Genomic DNA, 17,500 nt, shown 5'->3' on the forward strand with positions numbered 1-17,500 from the left:
ACGTTCGACAAAATAACGAGGAAATAACGTGGGATTTATAACGCTGCGGTTGGGGGTCGGCGGAGACAATGAATGGCGGTTTTCCCATGTTCTTCTTCCCCCGTTTTCTATTTCCCGTTTTCTTTGTTTTCTTTTGTTTGTTCTTTCATGTGTTACTTGTTGTGTTTGTTTCTTTTCTTTTCTTGTTTATTGTGATTGTTCTTATAGATACTGCATTTACTACTACTTTTATTACCTTTGCTAATGCTATTACCATTACCATTATCATTATTGTTACGACTACCAGTACTGTTCCTGTTCCCATTATCATTGGCAATACTGTTACCATTCCCAGTGCCCTCTGTTGCTGCAACAAACAGACATAGAGACATTTACCACAAGGACTGACTTGACGCATATTAACGTATTTGTTTGAAGTCCCCTTGACTTTTGTCAGCCCAACCCATTTCAAGCGACAGTTGACAGATATTCTCTCTCTCTCTCTCTCTCTCTCTCTCTCTCTCTCTCTCTCTCTCTCCCTCTCTCTCGCCTTCTCTCGCTCTCTCTCGCGTTCTCTCGCTCTCTCTCGCGTTCTCTCGCTCTCTCTCGCGTTCTCTCGCTCTCTCTCGCGTTCTCTCGCTCTCTCTCGCGTTCTCTCGCTCTCTCTCGCGTTCTCTCGCTCTCTCTCGCGTTCTCTCGCTCTCTCTCGCGCTCTCTCGCTCTCTCTCTCTCTCTCTCTCTCTCTCTCTCTCTCTCTCTCTCTCTCTCTCTCTCTCTCTCTCTCTCTCGCGTTCTCTCTCTCTCTCTCTCGCGTTCTCTCTCTCTCGCGTTCTTTCTCTCTCCCGCTGTCTCTATCTCTCCCTCTCTTTCTCTCTCTCTCTCCCTCTCTCTCTCTCTCTCTCTCTCTCTCTCTCTCTCTCTCTCTCTCTCCCTCCCTCTCTCTCTCTCTCTCTCCTTTCCTTCCTCCCTCCCTCCCTCCCTCCCCCTCTCTCCCTCTCTTTCTCTCTTTTATATGTGCGTGTTTTGTGTCTGTCATTGAGGCTGCGGGCAACCTTTCTGTGTGTCCTTTTATAGAACATCCAGATTTACCCGGTTTGGAGGCGACGGAATAGAGAGAGAGAGAGAGAGAGAGGGAGGGAGAGAGGGAGGGAGGGAGGGAGGGAGAGTGGGAGGGAGAGACGAAGATGAAGACGAAGACGAAGACGAAGACGAAGACGAAGACGAAGACATATCGGTCCTGATATGGGTGGTGATCACAAGTAATTTTTTCTTCCGGAATGCAGAAAAGCATCTTCAGACGTCTTGTATTTCGCGAGGGAAGAAAGTGGCAGGAGAGCCTAGAAGACAGGAGCGTCCTTTTGTGCTTTGATGCGTGGGGATGGCACTGATTCGGGGATTCTTTTCCTCTGTGGCAGGACGGCTCTTGTCTTGGCTCTTGTCTTGGCTCTTGTCTTGGCTATTCCTTTTGTGTGTGCGTGTTTTGCATATCTTTATATTAAGTGTATGTGCATGAATATATATTTTTTCCCTCTTTGCGACGTCCACCTCCTTTTCCTTTTTTCGTTCTCTTTTCTAGTTTTTTCTTTTTCTTTCTCTTTTTTCTTCTACTCCCCCTCCTCCTCCTCCTCCATCTCCCCTCCCTCCACCTCTCTCCCTCCCCTCCTACCCCCTCCATCCCCCTCCCTCCCCCTCCACCTCTCTCCCTCCCCCTCCTACCTCCTCCCCTCCGCTCTTTCCCTCCCCCTCCTACCCCCTCCCTCCCTCTGTCTTCTCCCCTCCCCTCCCCTCCCTCCCCCAGCTCTCGGTATCTCCCTCCTCCTTAACCTCCACTTAGCAGCGGCGTCGCCCTCTCCCCCGCCAATCAGTAACCTCCAATGGCACATGACGCGTTTTGATTGGTCGAGCCGATGTGGATGGCCGGAGGAGCGGAGAAGTCCACCGCTCCCGATCGGATTATCACCGAAAATTTTTGCTCGATCGGATTCTGATGCGAAAGAAAATCCGCTGTTGGAGATTTTTATTTTCTGTATTATTATTATTATTTTATTAAATTCGGTTAACGGTAACCGTTATATGCGGATATTGGGCACGGCGGGAATGTCTGTTTGTTGTTGTCGTGGTTGTTATTGTTATGCGCGCTGTTGTTTTTGTTGTTATTTTGTTATTATTTTGGTTATCAGGTCACAAAATAATGATGGTTAGAAGCTGTTATGATAATTCATGATAATTATGATAATGATAAAGTTGGTATATTCATTGATAATATGGGTATTATTGTTGCTATGATGTGATTAATATTATTATTGTTTTTTGTTATTGTTTTTTTATTATCGCAGTGTCGTTAGTTATCGTTGCTGGGACGTTTTTCTTTCTTTTTTTGTTGGTATTATGCTTATTATTATTGTTATTACTGCTGGTTAGTATTATAATGATTTTAGGGTTTGTGGTTAATTTATTACGATTCCTAACGTAATGGGTAAAATCATTTTGTTTTTACTACTATTTATTTTTTCTTTAAGTCCTCTTTCCTCTTTGTTTACATCTGTCTTCCCTTTCTCTCCTCATTCCCTTGGTTTTCTTTTATTGTCCCCTCTTTTATTTTACGTATTTATGTGTCCTATTGCTTGTTTCTGCCTGTCTCTCTTTTATCCGCTATGTTGGGTCTATGGATATGTTTTTTGTCCCTTTATTTCTCCTTCAATTTCTCTCTCCTAATTGTCCTCGCATCCTATCTGCGTTCAATTTCAAATTTAAATGCGTTATCCCCGTTCGTTATAACGTTTGTATTATTATTATTACGTTATCCCCGTTCGTTGTAGCGTTTATTATTATTATTATTATCATTATTATTATTAATATTATCATTATCATTATCATTATCATCATTGTTATTATTATTATTATTATCATCATTGTTATTATTATTATGATGATGATGATGATGATGATGATGATGATGATGATGATGATGATGATTATTAAGATTAAGAGCCGGACGCATCCTGATCGTGTTTGGTCCTGCGTGTTGCGGGGACCGATATGTCGTCGGGTCTTTGCCTTTTGTTGCGGGGTCTGTTGTGGTTGTATGGGTTGGTTTGTCACGAGGATTGGTCTATGTGTGAGGAATGATTGGGAGGTGTTGGGTTTCTTCGGATGTGTGTTGTGTCTCTCGTTTCTCTTTCTCTTTGTTCTTTCTCTCTCTCTCCATGTTTCGGTATTCTTTCTTTCCCTGTTTTCTCTTCTCTTCCGTTCTCTTGCTTTCTTTTCTTTTCCTTTCCTTTTCTCTATTCTCCTCTGTTCTCCTCTCCTCTCCTCTCCTCTCCTCTCCTCTCCTCTCTCCTCTCCTCTCCTCTCCCTCTCCTCTCTCTCTCTCTCTCTCTCTCTCTCTCTCTCTCTCTCTCTCCTTCTCTCTCTCTCTCTCTCTCTCTCTCTCTCTCTCTCTCTCTCTCTCTCTCTCTCTCTCTCTCTCTCTCTCTCTCTCTCTCTCTCTCTCTCTCTCTCTCTCCCTCTCTCTCTCCTCTCTCCTCTCCCTCTCTCCCTCTCCCTCTCCCTCTCCCTCTCCCTCTCCCTCTCCCTCTCCCTCTCTCTCTCTCCTCTCTCTCTCCCTCCCTGCCTCTCCCTCTCCCCTTCTCTCTCTTTCTCTCTCTTTCTCTCTCTCTCTCTCTCTCTCTCCCTCCCTCTCCCCCCCTCTCTCTCTGCAATGGAATTTATTCATGTTATTGCTAATGTCGTTGGAACTTCGTCGATGAATTTAACCGACTTTTGACTCGCTCGTCTATTTCTTTATGCCCCATTTATGGCGCGCTGTTCTCTCGCCTCGTTGTGCAAGTCGTTCTTTTGAGTAGGTCTTCTTGGTCGTATTCTTCTGATTATTCTTGGGTGTGATCGCTTTATGTCAGGAGGTTTGGTGGGGGAGTGTTTTGCCGTTTGTTTTGTGGCTCTGGAGCGTCTGGGGGAGCGCTGGTTTTCCGTCTTTTGCCCTTCCCCCTATTTCTTTTCTTTGTTCTTTGTGTTTGTGTTTCATTTTTTTTCCTCCTCTCTCTCCCTCTCTCTGTTATTCTCACTCTCTCTCGCTCTCGCTCTCTCTCTCTCTCTCACTCTCTCTCTCTCTCTCTCTCTCTCTCTCTCTCTCTCTCTCTCTCTCTCTCTCTCTCTCTCTCTCTCTCTCTCTCTCTCTCTCTCTCTCTCTCTCTCTCTCTCTCTCTCCTCTCCCTCTCCCTCTCCCTCTCTCTCCCTCTCCCTCTCCCTCTCCCTCTCCCCCTCCCTCCCTCCCCCCTCCCTCCCCCCCTCCCTTCGCCAATCGAGCTGCGACGCCCACGGCAGCCGAGAGATCCTGGGCGTGGATACGGTGCTTTGATTCATTCATTTGCAAACGTCTTTCGTTCGCTCTCCGCCTCCGGTCCCGCGGCTGGTGCTAGCTATTGCCGTCGGTTCTTGCTCTGCTTTTTTTTTTTTTTTTTTTTTAGGGGGGGCTCTTTTTGGGGGTGGGGTTATTTCTCGTTTTATTTATTTTATTTTTTCGTATTTTTTCTTTTTTGTTTTGTTTTGTTTGTTGGTGTGTCTTGTTTCGTCGATTTTTTCTTTTCTTTTTTTTTCTCTATTTTTAACTTTATTTTTTTTGAGGAGGGGTTATTTCTCATTTTATTTTATTTTATTTTTCGTCGTATTTTTGTGTTTGTTTTGTTTTGTTTTTTGTTTGTTGGGTGTGTCTTATTTCGTCGATTTTTTTCTCTATTTTTAACTTAAATTAACTTTTTTTTTTGGGGGGTTATTTCTCATTTTATTTATTTTATTTTTCGTATTTTATTTTTTTATTATTATTTTTTTTTTTTTTTTTGCTTGTTGGGGTGTCTTGTTTCGTCGATTTTTTTTATTTTTTCTTTTTTTTCTCTATTTTTAACAATATCTCTACTTTCTTCCATTTCTTTTTCTTTTTTCTTTCTGATTTTATATTCATCTTTATTGGTTTCTATTTCGTGGTGATCTGATTATTTTTTTTCTTGAAGTGGAATGGTGATTTTGGCAAAGTCATGCACCTCTTGCGTTGCTTGTGCGAGCTCAGGCCACGCGACCGCTGCATGTGAGGGGAGCAGCAGGAGGTCCTCCCTCCAATCCCCCCTCCACCCACCTCCTTTGTCGTCGCCCTCCTCCTCCTCGTCCTCCTTCGTATTCTCTCCTTCCCTTCCTCCTCCTCGTCCTCGTCCTCCTCTTCTTCCCTTCTTCCTCCTCCTCATTCTCTCCTTCCCCTCCTCCTCGTCCTCCCCTCATTCTTCCTCCTTCCTCCTCCTCATTCTCTCGTCCTCCTCTTTCTTCCTCTTCTTCCCTTCTTCCTCCTTCCCCTCCTCCTCATTCTCTCCTTCCCCTCCTCCTCGTCCTCCTCTTCTTCCCTTCTTCCTCCTTCCCCCTTCTCCTCATTCTCTCTTTCCTTCTCTCCCGTCCTCCTCACCTCTCTTCCTTTTCCTCATTCTCTCCTTCCCTCCCTCCTCTCCTCATTCTCTCCTTTCCCTCCCTCCTCTCCTTCCTTCCTCCTGCAGCCTCTCTCGTCCTCCATCGGCCCCCTTCCCCACCCCTCTCCCGTCCACCTATCTCCTCCCACCTCCTTCACAATCCTTCGTCCCCTCCCACAAAATACCACGCCCCCTCCTACCTTCTCTCCCTCACCCACCTTCTCCCCCTCCTCCGCCTCTCCCCTTCACCCACCTTCGCCCCTCTCATCACTCACCCTCTCCCCTCACCCAGCCTCTCCCCTCACTCCAGCTCCTCCTCCTCACTCCTCACCTGTAACGCTCCCTCACCCAGCCCTCTCCCCCTCACCCAGCCTCTCCCCCTCACCCACCTTCGCCCACTGATCCACTTCCCCCCCTCCTCCTCTCCCCTCATCCTCTCCCCACTCGAGCCACTCATCAATTTATTTCCATTGGAGGCACTAACTGCCCAATTAGGCCGTGGCAGAAGTCAATGGGAGCGAAGTGGGAGATAAGGAGATATCCGATGCACGAGAGAGGGAGGGAGGGAGGGAAGGAGGGATGGGTGGGGGGAGGGAGGGAGAGGGAAGGATGGATGGATGGATGGGGGAGGAGGGAGAGAGGAGAGGGAGAAGGATGGGATGAGATAGATTGGATGGATAGATGGGGGGAGGGAGAGAGGGAGGGAGAGGGGATGGATGGATGATTGGATGGATGGGGGAGGGAGAGGAAAAGAGAGGGGAAAGAGGGAAGGAGGGGAGCGGATCAGATGGATAGATGGATAGAAGGAGGGAGGGAGAGTTGTGAAGGAAGGAGGAAAAGGGAAAAGTGATTGAAAGAAATGAAAGGAGGAGGGACTATAGAAGAGGCAGATGTGCGAGGGATGAAAGGAAGAAAGGAGAAAAGGGGGGGCTAAAAGAGGGCTGAAAGATCTAAAAGAAAAGAGAGTGAGACGGGGATAAAGAGGAGGGAGGAGGAAGAGCTGGCAGGAAGGGAAGGGAGGGTGTTGGGGGGAGGGAGGGAGGGGGTGGTGAGGAGAGGGGTTGGAGGGGACGGCAAGGTATCTCTTGGTCGAGGAGGGCGAAGATGTCCTTGCAGTGATGGCTCGTAATGGGGGCGATAGTAACGGATAGGAGTAAGGCGGAGAGGCGAGGCGAGAGGAGGAGAGGGAGAGGAGAGAGGGAGGAAGGGAGAGAGGAGAGGAGAGGAAGGAAAGAGGGCGCCAGGGCGAGCAGAGCGAGCGTGTTGTGAGGGGCGCCGTCTGTATTCTGGTTGGTGGTGGGCGTGAGTTGGGAGGGAGAGAGAGAGCGATGCTCGTCCCGTTGGTTGTGGCGTGAAACTGAAGCAAACAGCGAATGTATAACAGGGATGAGATCATGCCTCGAGATGATGTATAAGTAGCGATAGATCTGATGTGTGTATGAGAGAAGAGAGAGAGAGAAGAGGGAGAGAGAGAGAGAGGAGAGAGAGAGGAGAGAGAGAGAGAGAGAGAGGGGGAGAGAGAGAGGGAGAGAGAGAGGAAGAAAGGAAGGAGAGGAGGAGAGAGAGGAAGGAGGAAGAGGAAGAAAGAAAGAAAGAAGAAGAAGAAGAGAGAGAAGGAAGAGGAAGAAGGAGAGAAGGAGAAAGGAAAGGTGAGAGAAGGAGAAGGAGAAGGAGGAGGAAGAAAGAGGAGGAAGGAGGAGAAGGGAGAAGAGAGGAAGAGAGAAAGGAGAGAGAGGAGAGAAGAAGGAAGAAGAGGAGAGAGAGAGATAGAAGAAGAGGAAAGAGAAAGAGAGAAGAAGGAGATAGAATCAAACACTACTGACGCGTTGATGTCTCCTTCCCCGCAGCACGCCCATGATGGACCTTCTGATCCAGGTCACCACCGCCCACAAGGTCAACCCGGGCGGCCACATCATCCACGTCGTGTCGGACAACCGCCTGATCTCCTACAAGCCCTCCACGCCCATCGGTAAGTGGCGCCCATCAGGCCTCGTTGAGTGTTTCGGCAAAGTGGGCGTCGGGTTTCAGTTGATCTCGCGCCCGTGTTTCAGCGTCGCGTGTCACGTTTCGGCGGGTCTTGTGTGGCGTGTTTCAGTTCCGTGTTGTCTTGGGTTGTCTTGTGGTTCCAGTCTCGGGGTAGAGTAGAAAGTCATTTGCTGATGTTGCATTTGCTGCTAGCTCTCGTGAGTCGTTATTTAATTTCCGTTTAAATAGATGTGTTATTGTTTTTTTCTTCTTTTTTCACTTTAGTTCAGACACTCCTTGCTACAAATTCCCTTCGTCGGATGAGAGACAATCTTCGGTTTGTGTTTTTGTTCCATTTCCATCCATTTATATCGGCGCGTCCGGGGCTGGCGGCGAGGAAGGCCCGGGCGCCGGCGATGAGCAAGGCCTGGAGGCGCCCTTGTCAAGCCAGCGATGACACGGCGCAGGAAGAAGCAGCCCTTGGCGGTGTTACGGTGGTGGTCATTCTTGGGTGTTCGGCGCTAGGGCGGGTGGGTTTTATGGGCGTGCGTATCCACAGACATGCGCCCACACCCACGTATACAAACACACAGACGGAGACATATAGATGCAGACACACAGACAGACATACAGATACAGACAAACAGATACAGACAAACAGATACAGACACACAGACAGACAAACAAATACAGACACAGATACAGACAAACAGATACAGACATACGGACAAACAGATACAGACACACATACAGAAAAACAGACATACAAATACAGACACAGACAGACAGACAGACAGATACCCTCACTCTCCAGGCAAACTCAGGATATTGTGATTTGTTGTGCGCCCCCCCCTATAGTCTTGCTGATAACAGGATTAGGCCTCGTGGCGCTGAAGAGGCGGATAGGCCGTTTCTTGGGGTCTTTGAGAAAGGACTACTGCTTATTTTCCCTTTTGTTCCTCTTGTTGTTCTCTTCTTTTCTTCTTGTTCCTCTTGTTATTCTTATTCTTATTTTCTTTTTCTTGTTTTTTTCTTCTTCTTCTTTTTCTCCTTCTTTATCATCTTCGTCGTCTTTTTATTATTCTCGTTTCTTCTTTTTCTCCTCCTCCTCCTCCAACTCCAACTTCTTCATCGTCGTCGTCGTCATCACCGTTATCTTCGTCATAGCCATTGCCATCGTCTTCGTCTTCTTTATCATCATTATCTTCTTCTTCTTCTTCTTCTTCTTCTTCTAAGAGATTATGTCATTTGGAAGCCAAGTGTCTCGATGGCGAGTAATTCAGATTTCTTTTGTGAGATTTTGATTGAGAGACATCAGATTAAAAAAAAAAATCATGCTTTGTTTGTCTTTTTCTTTTGCTTTAGCTCTGTTGCTTTAGCTCTGTTGCTTTAGCTCTGTTGCTTTAGCTCTGTTGCTTTAGCTCTGTTGCTTTAGCTCTGTTGCTTTAGCTTTGTTTGCGAGTTCTAAAGTCCGGAGTTTGAATTTTGGCCCATCGTGTCCCATGCCGAGGGAGTGATTTTGCACGCGCTTAAATTCGTCATTTAGATTCGACGGGGCATGGTCGAGTGTGTGCCGGTCGATGCGAGCGTTGGCATTCCGCGCAGCCTGACCTTGGGTTCGATCATGAATGCCCATTAGACGGCGTTTGTGACATGAAGAGAGGGGTCGGGGCGCTGACTGCCAATGAGCACCTGTTAGCTCCCGCCCCCTTGTTTCATGCCCCGCCCCCTTTCCCTTTTTTTTTTTTCTTCTCTTTCCACTTCCCCTTCCGCTTCCCGTCTTTTTGATGTTCGTTCTCTTCCTTATCTCTTGTCCTTCTTTTCGTTTGCCTTCTGTTCCCCCCTTCACTCCCTTTCCCTTTCTCTTCCACTTTGATATTTTCCCTTCTCCATCCTTTCCCTTCCCATCCCTTCCTCTCCCTTCTCTTCCCTTCCCTTCCCTTCCCTGCCCTTCCCTTCCCTTCCCATTTCCTCCCTTTTCTTCCTTTCCCCCTTCCCATTTCTTCCCTTTTCTTCCTTTCCCTCTTTCCCCCTTCCCCCCTTCCCCTCCTCCCCTCCTCTTCACCCCCACTCCCATATCCACTAAACAAGGCAGCACGATTGTGAAATGGGAAGCTGGCACCAGGCTGATGTTTTTGTTGTCGGGTGAATGTAGCGCTGGGTGGCGGGGTGGGGGAGGGGGGAGGGGGAGAGGGGGAGAGGGGGAGAGGGGGAGAGGGAGGGGTGAAAGTACCCCTTTCCCTCCTCCAATCTCCTCGCGACGCACATGGCCAGATGTTTGCTTCCTTGCTGCTCATCCGTGTCGTTTACAGACACATTTTTAAAAAAAAGTTTAAGAGCAAAAGGAAGAGAAATAACCGCGCCAATTTTTGTTGTTATATCCTTCTCTTTCCTTCTTTCTTTCTTTATCCTCGCAAAAGCAAACATGAAAAGAAGATAGTTGAAGCGCTAATTTCGGCGAGACTTACAGGAAGAGTAAGGGAAACATTCGGAAGCTGAAAGGGCCTGGGTAGGTGTACAGGTGGCTCCGACAGGTGGCTCCGACAGGTGGCTCCGACAGGTGGCTCCGACAGGTTTACACGTCGGGTCGTCAAAATCCGTCTTGTTTATTTACATACCTTGAGGGTCGACAGCTGCTTGGGATGTTGGGCACGCGTGGCTATGCTAATCTGCGGTTTTTGTTCATTGTTAATTCGAAGGGTTTTGTGTGTTCCGTTTCATTATTCTTAACATAGTAGATGTACTTTATTACGGAATCATGCATATGGATGAGGAAGTTGGTTATTTTGCCGTAATGACAACATCGTAACTACAGTTGTACAGGGAATAGCCGTAGAGTTTTAAGACTGAGGCCACTTGAAATCTGTCTAAATATATTTATCTCCCTGTGGATCAAATATCCGCTCTCTTATTTATCTTCATCACAGTCAGTCTCGTTCTCTCTTTCTCTCTTTCTCTCTCTCTCTCTCTCTCTCTCTCTCTCTCTCTCTCTCTCTCTCTCTCTCTCTCTCTCAGGCAGTCTCTGAGCAAGAGCCCTCGCCTCCCTCTTGTCCCTGCCTCCCTCCCTCCCTCCCTCCCTCCCTCCTCCCTCTCCTCTCCCTCTCCCTCTCCCCCTCTCCCTCTCCCCCCCTCTCCCTCTCTCTCTCTCTCTCTCTCTCTCTCTCTCTCTCTCTCTCTCTCTCTCTCTCTCTCTCTCTCTCTCTCTCTCTCTCTCTCTCTCTCTCTCTCTCTCTTTGTCTGTCTCCCTAACTCACTCACTCTCACTCTCTCTCTCTCTCTCTCTCTCTCTCTCTCTCTCTCTCTCTCTCTCTCTCTCTCTCTCTCTCTCTCTCTCTCTCTCTCTCTCTCTCTCTCTCTCTCTCTCTCTCTCTCTCTCCTCCTTCCTCTCCCTCTCCCTCTTCCTCTTCCTCTTCCTCTTCCTCTCTCTCTCCCTCTTCCTCTCTCTCTCCCCCTCTTCCTCTCTCTCTCACTCTTCCTCTCTTTCTCCTCTTCCTCTCTCTCTCCCTCTTCCTCTCTTTCTCTCCCTCTTCACTCTCTCTCTCCCTCCTCCCTCCCTCCCTCCCTCCCTCCCTCCTTCCTCATAACTCTCTCTCCATCCTTCCGATAGGCACTCCATCTCTTCATCCCCATTCTCTTCTCTTTCTCCTTTTCTTATTTGCATATTTATTGTTGGTGTCAGAGTGGTCAGAGACATGGATTTGGAGAGAGAGAGAGAGAGAGAGAGAGAGAGAGTAGAGAGAGAGAGAGAGAGAGAGAGAAGAGAGAAGACAAAGAGAGAAGAGAGGGAGAGCTGAAGAGGGAGCTGACCCACTGACTTGATGCCTGTGCTGATGATGCCATATAGAAACGTTGGATTGTGCTTTGACTCTTTTTCTTTCTTGTTTCCTCTTTTCCCCTCTTTTTTCTTTTTTTTTTTTTTTTTTTTTTTTTTTTTTTTTACTGTCGCTCACTTCCTCCACCCCCTCTCTCTTTCTTGTTTTCTGTTCTCTGTTTGTCTCTCTCTCTCTCTCTCTCTCTCTCTCTCTCTCTCTCTCTCTCTCTCTCTCTCTCTCTCCCTCTCTCTCTCTCTCTCTCTCTCTCTCTCTCTCTCTATCTCGCTCTCGCTCCTCGCTCTCACGCTTCGCACGCCCTCACTCTTCGCACGCCCTCACTCACTCACTCACTCATTCACTCATTGACTAAACGCACGAATAAAGAAACCAACACAAACACACAAACAAACAAACACAGACCCACAAACAAACAAACACAGACCCACAAACAAACCAACACAGACCCACAAACAAACAAACACAGACCCACAAACAAACACAGACCCACAAACAAACAAACACAGACCCACAAACAAACAAACGCAGACCTACAAACAAACAAACAAACACAGACCCACAAACAAACCAACACAGACCTGAACAAACAAACAAACAAACACAGACCACAAAAACAAACAAACAAACACAGACCCACAAACAAACCAACCAACCATGACCCACATAAACAAGCCAACAAACCAAGTGGCGCACAGACCTCACTCACTCACTCAAACCACACACAGACCCACAAAGCAAACAAAACACAGACCCTACAAATATAAACAAACACAGACCCACAAACAAACCAACACAGACCCACAAACAAACCAACACAGACTCACAAAGAAACAAAAACAGAACCACAAACAAACAAACACAGACCCACAAACAACCAAACAAACACAGACCCATTCTACAAACAAACAAGCCAACGCAGACCTACAAACAAACAATCACAGACCCACAAACAAACAAACAAACACAGACCCAAAAAAACAAACAAACAAACACAGACCCACAAACAAACCAACAAACCAACACAGACCCACAACAAACCAACAAACCAGCACAGACCCACAAACAAGCAAACAAACACAGACCCACAAACAAACAAACCAACACAGACCCACAAAACTAAACCAACACAGACCCCACACAAAGAAACAAAAACAGAACCACAAAGCAAACCAACAAACACACAGAACCCACAAACAAACAAACACAGACCACAAACAAACAAATACAGACCCACAAACAAGAGCAAACACAGACCCACAAACAAACAAACACAGACCCACAAACAAACAAACACAGACCCACAAACAAACACAGACCCACAAACAAACAAACACAGACCCACATACAAACAAACACAGACCCACAAACAAACAAACAAACAAACAGACCCACAAACAAACAAACAAACACAGACCCACAAACAAACAAACACAGACCCACAAACAAACAAACAAACACAGACCCACGACATTCCTCAGCCACCCTGCCTTTACATTTTCCCTGTTGTCACCGAACCCATCCGTCATGCGGTTGCCTCATGACCGGGTGAGGGACGAGTCAGGTTTTCTTTTTCCATTATTGCTGTCTTGTCCATTTTTTGTTTGTAATTGCTTTATGTGGTTTTCTTTTTTCATTATTGCTGTCTTGTCTTTTTTTTTTTTTTAAGAAATTGCTTTATGGGGTTTTCTTTTTTTCATTATTGCTGTCTTGTCCTTTTTTTTTTTTTAAGAAATTCCTTTATGGGGTTTTCTTTTTTTCATTATTGCTGTCTTGTCCTTTTTTTTTTTTTAAGAAATTCCTTTATGGGGTTTTCTTTTTTTCATTATTGCTGTCTTGTCTTTTTTTTTTTAAGAAATTGCTTTATGTGGTTTTCTTTTTTCATTATTGCTGTCTTGTCTTTTTTTTTTTTATGAAATTGCTTTATGGGGTTTTCTTTTTTTCATTATTGCTGTCTTGTCTTTTTTTTAAAGAAATTGCTTTATGTGGTTTTCTTTCTTCATTATTGCTGTCTTGTCTTTTTTTTTTTAAGAAATTGCTTTATGTGGTTTTCTTTTTTCATTATTGCTGTCTTGTCTTTTTTTTAAAGAAATTGCTTTATGTGGTTTTCTTTTTCCATTATTGCTGTCTTGTCCTTTTTTTTTTTTTTTTTTTTAAGGAAATTGCTTTATGTGGTTTTCTTTTTCCATTATTGCTGTCTTGTCCTTTTTTTTTTTTTTTTTTTTTTTAAGAAATTGCTTTATGTGGTTTTGCCTTTATGTTGTCCATTATTGCTTAAGTGCTTTATGGTCCTTCTTTTTTTTTTATATCTTTATCTTTTTTTTTAAGAAATTGCTTTATGGGGTTTTCTTTTTTTCATTATTGCTGTCTTGTCCTTTTTTTTTTTTTAAGAAATTGCTTTATGTGGTAGGTTATGTGTGTTTTTTTTTTTAAGAAATTCCTTTATGTGGTTTTCTTTTTTCATTATTGCTGTCTTGTCCTTTTTTTTAAGAAATTGTTTTATGTGGTTTTCTTTTTTCATTATTGCTGTCTTGTCCTTTTTTTTAAGAAATTGTTTTATGTGGTTTTCTTTTTTCATTATTGCTGTCTTGTCCTTTTTTTTTTTTTAAGAAATTCCTTTATGGGGTTTTCTTTTTTTCATTATTGCTGTCTTGTCTTTTTTTTTTTAAGAAATTGCTTTATGTGGTAGGTTATGTGTTTTGTTTGTTTGTTTGTGTTTTTGTTTTGTGATTGGGATTTCATTGTTTTGTTTAGATTTTGTTTGGCTGTCTTGTCCGTTCTTACTTTTCTCTTTACTTCTCCTCTCTACTCTTCGTCTATTCTCATCTGACCTCTCTTTTCTTTGCCTTTTCTCCTGCCTCCTCTCACTTCTCTTTTCTTTATCTTCTCTCCTCGCGATACCTCTTCTTTCCCTCTCCTTTGGTATTTTCAGCTTTCTTCTCCCTGTTTTCCTGTCCTCTCCTTCCTTCCTCTTTTGTTTCCTCTCTCCTTCCTTTTCCTCTCTTCCCTCTCCTTTTTCTTTTGGTCTTGCTCATCCTTTTCCTCTTCTTCTCCTTGCACTTACCCTCCCCTCTCCCTCTCTATCCCTCTCCTTCTTTCCTTCCTCTTCCTTCCTTCCTTCCTTCCTTCCTTCCTTCCTTCAACCAGCTTCCTTCCTCCCTCCTCCTCCCCCTCCCTCCCTCCTCCTCCTCTCTCTCTCCCTCTCTCCTTCTCTTCTTCTATTCCTCTCCTCTCGTCTCCTTCATCCCTTCCTCCCCCTCTCTCTCTCTCGCTCTCTCTCTCTCTCTCTCTCTCTCTCTCACTCTCTCTCTCTCTCTCTCTCTCTCTCTCTCTCTCTCTCTCTCTCTCTCTCTCTCTTTCTCGCCAGGTGTAATGTGCAGTATCATTGTTGTCTCAGCGGCAGTGACTCTACTAATCTACAGGATTAGGTTATGTAAATTCGAGCGGCAGGGCAGCTTTTGTTTCCTCAAGGTGTTTGGGTGAGCTTTTACTCGAGAGAGAAAAATGTTTTTTAGTAAGAGTTCTCAGCTTACGGTTGAAGAACAGCAGCAGCAAGCAGCAGCAAAGCAGCAGCAGCAGCAGCAGCAGCAAGCAGCAGCATAATCTTCTCTCACGTCTGGACGGGGGGGATAAATGCATCGAGATCTTGTTAGGCTTGATTTCCGAGGGCTGGGCGCCGAGTTCAAGTAGGCCTAAATGGATAAAGACGATATGTGGTTAGAAAGTTTTTTTTTTCACAGCGAAATGTTTATGGTCCGATGTTGCTCAATTTTGTTGTTATGATCTGCAACGTCATCGTCATCATCATCGTCGTTGTTATTATGAACAGCGTTTGATGTTGTTTATGCAGATTGCATTGTTTACATTGCGTGCTTTTTTAGCGGGTCTGGTAAAGTTTTTTATTTGTTTACATCATAAATTATGCTCTTTTAACCCCGCGCCTCCGTAGCCCCTCGGACCTTGGGTTAAGCCAGGCTCTTGGAGGAAAGTTGAGGGAAGGGAGGGGAAGGGAGGGAAGTGATAGCAGGAGAGGGGAAGTGATAGAAGGGGAGGGGAGGGGAAGGGAGGGAAAATGGTGGAAGGGGAGAGGAGAGGAGAGGAGAGAAGAAAAGGGAAGGGAAAGGAAGGGGGAAGTGGAGCTAAGAAAAGAGTGAAGGGAAGGGAAGAGAGGGGAAAGGAAATGGATAAGATCGAAAGTAAAAAAAAGGAAAGAAAGGGAAGAGAAGATAAGACAAGAAGAGAGAAGAAATATAAAGATATGTAGCGGAGAGGTAAGACGGTCGAAAAACGATTAAAGGCCAAAGGAAAGGGCAGAGAGTCGAAACATGCGAAGAAGAGTGATCGCGAGGGGAAGGCGAGAGAGTGAAAGGAAGGAGGCGAGAGAGCGAGAGAAAGGAAGGTAGGTAGGCGAGAGAGCGAGAGAAAGAAGGAAGTGAGGCGAGAGAGCGAGAGAAAGAAGGAAGGAAGGCGAGAGAGCGAAAGAGAGAAGGAAGGAAGGCGAGAGAGCGAAAGAGAGAAGGGAGGCGAGAGAGCGAGAGAAAGAAGGAAGGTAGGCGAGAGAGCGAGAGAAAGAAGGAAGGGAGGCGAGAGAGCGAGAGAAAGAAGGAAGGAAGGCGAGAGAGCGAAAGAGAGAAGGAAGGTAGGCGAGAGAGCGAGAGAAAGAAGGAAGGGAGGCGAGAGAGCGAGAGAAAGAAGGAAGGAAGGCGAGAGAGCGAAAGAGAGAAGGAAGGAAGGCGAGAGAGCGAAAGAGAGAAGGGAGGCGAGAGAGCGAGAGAAAGAAGGAAGGTAGGCGAGAGAGCGAGAGAAAGAAGGAAGGAAGGCAAGAGAGCGAAAGGGAGAAGGGAGGCGAGAGAGCGAGAGAAAGAAGGAAGGAAGGCGAGAGGGCGAAAGAGAGAAGGAAGGAAAGCGAGAGAGTGAAAGGGAGAAGGAAGGAATGCGAGAGAGCGAAAGGGAGAAGGAAGGAATGCGAGAGAGCGAAAGGGAGAAGGAAGGAATGCGAGAGAGCGAAAGGGAGAAGGAAGGAAGGCGAGAGAGCGAAAGGGAGAAGGGAGGCGAGAGGTGTTTGCGTGACTCGTGGCTGTTGTTGAAAGGGCGCGTTGTTGGCGGCGTCGCGTGTTTGTTCCGCAGGTGTTGCTGGCCAAGGTCGCGGCCGTTCCCGAGGCCCTCGTTTTGAGGGTCTTCCTCCGCGCCCCTCTGAGCCTCTCCTCCTCCTCCTTCTCCTCCTCTTCCTCCTTCCTCCTCTTCCTCTTCTTCTTCTTCCTCCTCCTCCTCCTCTTCCTCTTCCTCCTTCTTCCTCCTCCTCCTCCTCCTCCCTTCTTCCTCCTCCCTCCTCCTTCTTCCTCCTCCCTCCTCCTCCTCCTCCCTATTCGTCTTCCTTCTCCTCCTCCTCTTCCTTCTCCTCCTCCTCCTCCTCTCTCTTCCTCCTCCTCCTCTTCCTCTCTTCTTCCTCCTCCTCTTCCTCCTCCTCCTCCTCCCCCTCCCTCCACCTCCTCCCCCTCCCTCCACCTCCTCCCTCCTCTTCTCTTCCTCCTCCTCTTCTTCCTCCTCCTCCCTCCACTTCTTCCTCCTCATCCTCCTCCTCCTCTTCTTCCTCTTCCTTCTCCTTCTCCTCCTCTTCCTCTTTCTCCTCCTCTTCTTCTTCTTCCTCCTTCCTCCTCCTACTCCAATTCCTCCCTTCCTCCTCCTTCTCCTCTTCTTCCTCCTCCTTCTCTCCCCTTCCTCCTCCTCCTCCTCTTCCCTTCCTCCTCCTCCTCCTCTTCCTCCTATTCGTCTTCCTTCTCCTCCTCCTCTTCTTCCTCCTCCTCCTCCTCTTTTTCTTCCTCCCTCCTCCTCCTGCTCCTCCTCCTCCTCCCTCCTCCTCCTCCTCCTCCTCCTCCTCCTCCCCTCCTCCTCCTCCTCCTCCTCCTCCTCCTTCCTCCTCCTTCCTCTTCCTCTTCCTCCTCCTCCTCCTCTTCCTCCTCCTCCTCCTCCTCTTCCTCCTCCCCCCCCCAAAGGTCCTTCTCGAGAGGATCCTTCATGAGGTGGGATGACTCAGGGCTCGCATTGTGCGCCGAGTTTCTGGAATTGTCTTTTGTTTTGCTGCTCGTTGCGGGGGCGGCCGGGCGACGCGGGCGGTGCTGCTCCCCCCCCCCCCCTCCCCCTTGGCCCGCTTATCCACGCACGCGATCGCAAATGCAATCAGGATCATGAACACAAACACACTCACATTCACTCTCACTCTCACTCTCTCACTCACTCTCACTCTCACACTCACTCACACTCACTCACTCACTCCCTCACTCA

The 17,500-nt window shown here is 46.8% G+C and overlaps 1 protein-coding gene across 10 annotated transcripts in view; it reads left to right on the forward strand.

The window, feature by feature from the left end:
• The window catches only part of LOC113805043 (serine-rich adhesin for platelets), a 387,167-nt gene that overhangs the window by 250,491 nt on the left and 119,176 nt on the right, over positions 1–17,500 (forward strand). For all 10 annotated transcript variants that reach the window (XM_070142733.1, XM_070142731.1, XM_070142732.1 and 7 more), the window contains one exon: positions 7,274–7,395. In XM_070142733.1, coding sequence (XP_069998834.1) covers positions 7,274–7,395 — 122 coding nt within the window. The remainder of the gene's footprint in view (positions 1–7,273; positions 7,396–17,500) is intronic.

Source organism: Penaeus vannamei, chromosome 29 (genome assembly GCF_042767895.1).
Source record: "Penaeus vannamei isolate JL-2024 chromosome 29, ASM4276789v1, whole genome shotgun sequence".
Lineage (NCBI taxonomy): Eukaryota > Metazoa > Arthropoda > Malacostraca > Decapoda > Penaeidae > Penaeus > Penaeus vannamei.